At 44.6% G+C, this 6,242-nt stretch overlaps 1 protein-coding gene across 1 annotated transcript; it reads right to left on the reverse strand.

Moving 5' to 3' along the window:
- LOC110434768 lies at window positions 4,656–5,845 on the reverse strand. The gene is made up of 2 exons (XM_021459495.1): window positions 5,726–5,845; window positions 4,656–5,561 (listed from the first exon to the last, which is right to left on the reverse strand). The coding sequence occupies exons 1-2, from the start codon at window positions 5,843–5,845 to the stop codon at window positions 4,656–4,658; spliced, it is 1,026 nt and encodes a 341-aa protein (XP_021315170.1).

The following is a 6,242-nucleotide window of genomic DNA, read 5'->3' on the forward strand; positions in this document are numbered from 1 at the left end:
CTCTAGTTCATATGCTTAATAATATAAAGATGAATAGAACTTGCTCATGGAAGAAGATTGAATATTATTCATACGAAGAAGATCCTTTCATCCAAGGAGACAAGCTCTCCTTGCTTGCTCTTGCCTTGCTCTACTACTAATCTAAAGATACAAGTGAGAGGTGTGAGGTAAATTGACTCCAAATGATGTGTGTTGAAAAGGGGGGATTGCCTCTCTTTTTATAGTGGAACTAGGACGGTTCGTCGCATCTAATTTGTAGTAGGTGAAACCGTCCTATGCATGGCGGCATGCAACCGCCTGAGAAAGATGGGCCCGGTTTGTCGCCTCTAGGGGTGCGCCTGCACCAGGGTGCGGCCGCACCCTGGGTGGGCCCCCCTGGCCAACGCCTTCGCGTGGTCGGTTTGGCTCTAGGCCTAGATCTCTCCTGTGGTTACGATCAGGCCCAGTTCTGCGTTGTTTGATACTTTCTCTATTTTCTTGGTTTGCGCATTTCTAAATACGTCTTTTGGTACTTTGCGCTTTCTTCGTGGTATGGCACATTTTCACTTGTTGCACTATAATTCTTGCAAAATATAATCACTATGGTACAAGTGGAATTTGTTAGTAATAAAAAGCATGTGTGTATATAATATGATTGCTTCTTCTCCTTTGGATCAAGTTGGCAGTTTATGATTGGTCTATAATGACTGCCAACATGTCCCCCAAGCTTAACCTTTGCTCGTCTCGAGCAAATAATTAAGTATTGTTGTTGATCAGGAGTTGCTACTATGCCGATATAATTCAAGAGTACCAAACCTATAACAAAGCATTCGTTCGCAATTTAAATAAGTTGGCATGCTATCCACTCTTTACCTTGACTTCTCATGGGGCTTATAGCTTTTCCAAGTTCTTGGGTGGTTGCAAGATTGAATGGTTGTAACAGACTCACCACTCATTCATCCCTTGATAGACCATCAATCCGGAGGTTTTATAATTTTTTTGCAAAATAAATAAGTTCCTCGAATGATTCTTTCGATCGCTCAATGTGTATGAAATCCTCACCAAAGGCATTTGTGTTTGCTTTTAAGACCTACCACTAAGGCTGAGAATGGAGCTTTGGGAAGGTATAAAGGTGGCCGTACTTACGACACTTGTGTTGCCAAGTCAAAGCCCGGACCATGAGGAGATACAAGTCACACACCTTGATTGAGATGTGCAAGTGTGTGGAATTTTTGGTGGTAGTGCTATCTAAATATTTTTGGTTACTCCGTATATTATGACTCTCTTTATTTGAGGATGAGAATGAGAGAATGTAAACATATGGGCCCTAAAAATATGGATCATATATTTATATTTCTGACGGGGATTTTGATTTTCCCATCATATGCCTTTTGGCTTTTCCTTTTTTTCATGGATAACTGATGCCCATATGTTTCAAAGGGATCTCAAAGAGGAAAATGGAGAGATGTCATGATGGTGATGTAAGGAGTAAAATTGTGTATGGGGATGCGCAAACCTTAGGGTGAGAGTTTGGCATACTTATTTGGTGGAAGCTAAGGCGCAACTCTGAGGGTAAGAGTTGGCATATTTTTGGTGGATGGAAGGGTGCATGTTGTGCGCAACTTCTCAGTGTGAGAGTCGGCTTTATTTGGTGGGTGCATGAATTTCAAATCATGGGTGCATGACCATAATCTCACTCTAGGATACCTAGATTTGACTCAACTCAAAGCGCCGCAAGCCGCATATGACTAAAGGTGTACAAACTACTAAGCAAGTCATATGGCCTTGGTAGGTATTTCATAATCATTGAGGAACTCTTTGTTTTGAATTTTTGAAAAGAAAACTCCGGATGTCAAGTTTCTCTTAGAACAAAGTCATAGCAAAATCTATTTATACCATATCATGTCTCGCAACAACTTAGAAGAGGATCATGCATTTGCAACCCACAAGATTTCAAGTTCTTAGAAGGAGACATCTTTAGCCAACAAACATAAATCTTGATGAACACTAAATTATAACTTAGATACTAGAGAATTATAGAGAGAGCAACTATTCATCATTTCAACAGAAGAGAAACTAACATATCATAGCGCACATGAGAGTGGATTTTTTTTGAAAGATGATGAAAAATTGCTGAAATTTAAATACTGAAATTAAGAACTAAAATTAAGTGCACGAATGTAAGGTACATGTTACCTCTTGTGGGGGTCCTCCCCCAAGCTAGCTCACTGCTGCGTTCTAGGGAAATGTCCCATGGATCGCAGGTAGGCCATTTGTGCCTCGTGCCGGCGACGGCTTGCATCCTCAAGGTCGATGAAGATCTGCTAGGTCTGCTGATGCCATTGGGTAGCAGTCTGGATGTGGCATTCAGTGTACCTTGGATCTGCCTGTTCTGGAGCTCTAGTCCTCCCATGCGAGTGTTGAGGATGTCCAGTGTGACCTGAGGGCGAATAGGGGGTGGCATTCCCTCGGAATCTAAGGAGTGTCCGGACTCGTGATGCCTGGATCCCCCTGCCCCATATGCCTCTGGCTCGCTTGGGCCTGTGCCTCCGTGCGCCTGCCAACTCGACCCTCCTGCCTGCCAGCTCGAACCTCCAGCCTCGTAGGGGTGAGGAACGTATCCCATACCATATCCATACCCAGGGGTAAATCCGGGTGCAGGTATAGCAGGGGTCCATCCCATCCCTAGCATAGCTAGTGGTGGAGTGTGTGGTGCTTGCTGTGCGGATGTGATGGCTGTGCTGGCTGTGCTTCCCTTGCTGCTTGTGCTGCCTGCTCTTCTTGTTCCCTCCTCCGTGAGTTCCTGCGAGAAACAGAGCTCCTACATCCTCCTTCCCTCTCAGTGAGGGTGAAGGTGAGTGATGGGGAATTATATAGAGCCAGATCCAGGTTAGGTAACTGGATCTCATTTGTATATCTTGAAAATAATATAAAATCTTTTTACCTGTTTTGTCACATTTAATCATATGTGCATGCGAAAGATATGATTCATTAATCATGATGCGAGGAGTAGTGATGTAAATAATGGAATTAGCAGCATGGGGATCAACACTTGCAGTAAGGCGAGTAATAAGAGATGTGCACATGATAGAAGTTGATGTCTTAATGGAATGCAATCAATGATTAACAAGCTCAGCAACAGGTTCAACCTTAATCTTTTTGAGCGTAGCATAAAGCAACTTCAACTCTATGTCATAAGTAAGATGTGTATCATCTCTTGAAAAGAACGAACTAGCGATCCACATATGGGGAAGCCTTAGAGTGGGGTGATGGATGTTGGCAGAATGCCCCTGAAACTTTCCAACGACGTGTTGTCTCGAGATCAAATGCCAGAAAGCATGACGTTTGTAACCCACGAGGGAGAAACCTAAGTCAATGGAGCACCGCTCGTGGAAACCCAAACGGTTGGCAAGATCCTTTCAATAAATACCAAAATCTCTTCCAAAGCAACGGAAGGTAACACCATAATCGATAATTTGTAGAGTGCCCAAAATTTGGATCGTCAAAAGACATGACCCAAGCTCATGAACGGGGGCAACTCTACTCCAACCAAGATGCTCGAAAATAGTATCAAACTCAACATCCATACCTATTTGGTGCAAGAATGCGGAGTCAAATGCCGGCGAAAGGAAGAACTTGCGTTCCTTCATGAGGTTGTATGCCTGCATCTCCTGCTCACTCTCCAAGTGGATGAAGGGGGCATCGGCCTCGTCAATGGCGTGGCCGTGTGGATCCTCCTCCTCTCCTCCATGTGTTGGCTGCTCGTTCCTTGCAGGGGTTGGTGGATCTTCCGCGCGTTGGCGGTGGCTCCTTCTAAGCCCGAAAATTCTATTCATGGTGGACGAGCTAGCAAAAGTGTATGGTGTTTTTGCTTGGAGAGGGAAGTGTGCGAGAGGTTTTTGACAGAATTTTCTTGCACTAAGCTTGTGGAGTAGGCTATCAAGCAAAGTGGAGCAAGAGAGTGAAGAAGGGAAGAGTAAAAAAATGTGTGTGAGAGGGGTGAGGTGCTCCACCCGGGATCCTCTCTATTTATAGAGTTGATCGCAGGCGGGGGAGCGCCCCCCTCAACGTCTACTAGCCATTGCCCAAAGGCCGAGGCCAGCAGGACTTGGGCAGGGTGCGGTCGCATCATGGTGCGCCTGCACCAGTGGTGGGCCCGCCTCTGCCTGGCCTTTTGGCCGCTGGCTCCAACGGCTGTCCCCAACGTCTCTCTGGTTACGATCAAACCTGGTTCCAAACTTTGCTCCAAATTTTTATTTTCCACATATTTATTCAAAATATTTTTGGTTTTAAAAAATTATATAAAAAATAAGATTTGGAAATGGGAAAATCTATTGTACCAGAAAATATTTTGTATAAGATTTTCAGAGAAACTTTATTTTTGACTAAAAATAAAACTATAGGAAGGGAAACTTTTGGAAACTAAAAATAAAAAATTTCTATAAAAAGGGAAATTAAAACAAAATTTAAAGAATTTAAAAAGACATAATACCTAAGCGGGGACACCTCCCCCAAGCTTGTTTGATGTCGTGGGCCCCCTTCAGATATCTTTATTGGGACACAAATAGCACAAAATTTATTTTTTATTGTATATAGTTTTTTTAGATAACTACCACTACCGAATGCCTTCGGCAAAGGCTCAACATTTATAGTCCGTTCGCAAGACCTGCCTTCCTTCATTTTTCTGTGGCTACATGGATGAACTTAGTAGAGGTTTTCGGTTGTCCTGGGATCCTCTCTGTGTCAGTGACTGGAATTGATGCAGCTATCTGTGCTATCTGTGTTTCTATCATCTTGTTGAAACTCGTCTGACTTTTGACAGATGAACAAAGAGTTTCAAGTTTGGCGTTGATGTTCTCAATGATCTTGTCATTGTAGGACAGCTTCTTGGCCAGATTCTCATTGATTTTAGGTTGCCCTATGACCAGATCTTTCAAGGCAGGCTGATTGAAGAAATTACCCTGCGGGCGGTGCTGATTGTTCCACCCGTTGTTACCTTGTTGTGGTGGCCGAAACCCATTGTTTACATATGCTGCTTCTTCTTGGGTTTCGGGGCAATTGTTCCCCGAATGGCCATCATCACCACAAACTTCACACGATGTTTGTGAGTTCACTTCTTGGACGGTGCCCTTGTTGGGATTTGCAACTTGTCCGTCCATCCTTTGCAGCAGCAAGTCTATTTTTGCGGCAAGAACATCTACCTCCTTCGTAGATTGCGAGCCTTTTTGTGTTTTCCTTCTTCCTCCCCAGCTTTCATTTGCCACCATCTTCTCGATGACGGCAGTAGCTTCATTAATGGTGAGAGAAAGGAATGCACCTCCAGCTGCGGCATCTACGTGCCCCTTTGACATGGCCGTGAGGCCTTCGTAGAAGCTCTGGAGCAGAAGCCAGTCTTCCATTCCATGATGAGGACAGGCCCGGATGTACTCCTGGAGCATCTCCCTTGCTTCGGGTATGGACTCAAGTGAAGACTGCTGGAAGTTAGAGATCTTCCACCTAAGAGCGCTGGTCCTGCTCACAAGAAAGAACTTGGCGAGGAATGCCGCGGAGCACGTTTCCCATGTGTCAATAGCTTTCTTGTTCTGATAAAACCATTGTTTCGCCATTTCTATGATGAAAAAGGGAAATAGACGGAGCCCGATGTTGTTTTGTCCGACGTCCTTCATGACGACGGTGTCGCACAAATAAAGGAAGTTCGCAAGGTGGCGTTAGCATCCTCGCTTGGTAGGCCACAGAATTGGCTTGCCTGCACCATAGAGATGAGGCCAGTGCGGATCTCGAAGCTTCCATTCCCCATATTGACGGCGGGCCGAGTCGGCACGTTGGCAACAGCAGGAGTGGAGTAGTCACGGAGTGTCTTGGCCATAGCGATTGGTGTGGTTGGTGATAGAACGGTTGGTTCGCTTGCCAGTTGCGTAGCAGAAGAAGAGACGGTACAAACCCTTCTCTTAGGAGTGTCTGGATCACTGTGGAAGTTTGCCGGCAAGTTGAAACCGCTCATACACTATCCTGTTTTCATTCCAACAAAAAGAGGAAGAAAACAGTAAAGTTATCCTGCTTAATCTATGGCTACCAATGCTTATTATGCAATCAATGTTTATGACAGTATGATTTTTGCCTTCCCCGGCAACGGCGCCAGAAATGCTTGTTGGCATTTCTTAGAGTCACTACTAAAAATAGACCATAGATCCATCCTTAGCAATGGCACCGGAAATGTCGGGTGCTGGCATACTGTAACTATCGCTACATCAGAGAGATAACCC

This window comes from Sorghum bicolor, chromosome 4 (assembly GCF_000003195.3).
Source record: "Sorghum bicolor cultivar BTx623 chromosome 4, Sorghum_bicolor_NCBIv3, whole genome shotgun sequence".
In the NCBI taxonomy this organism is placed as follows: Eukaryota; Viridiplantae; Streptophyta; class Magnoliopsida; order Poales; family Poaceae; genus Sorghum; species Sorghum bicolor.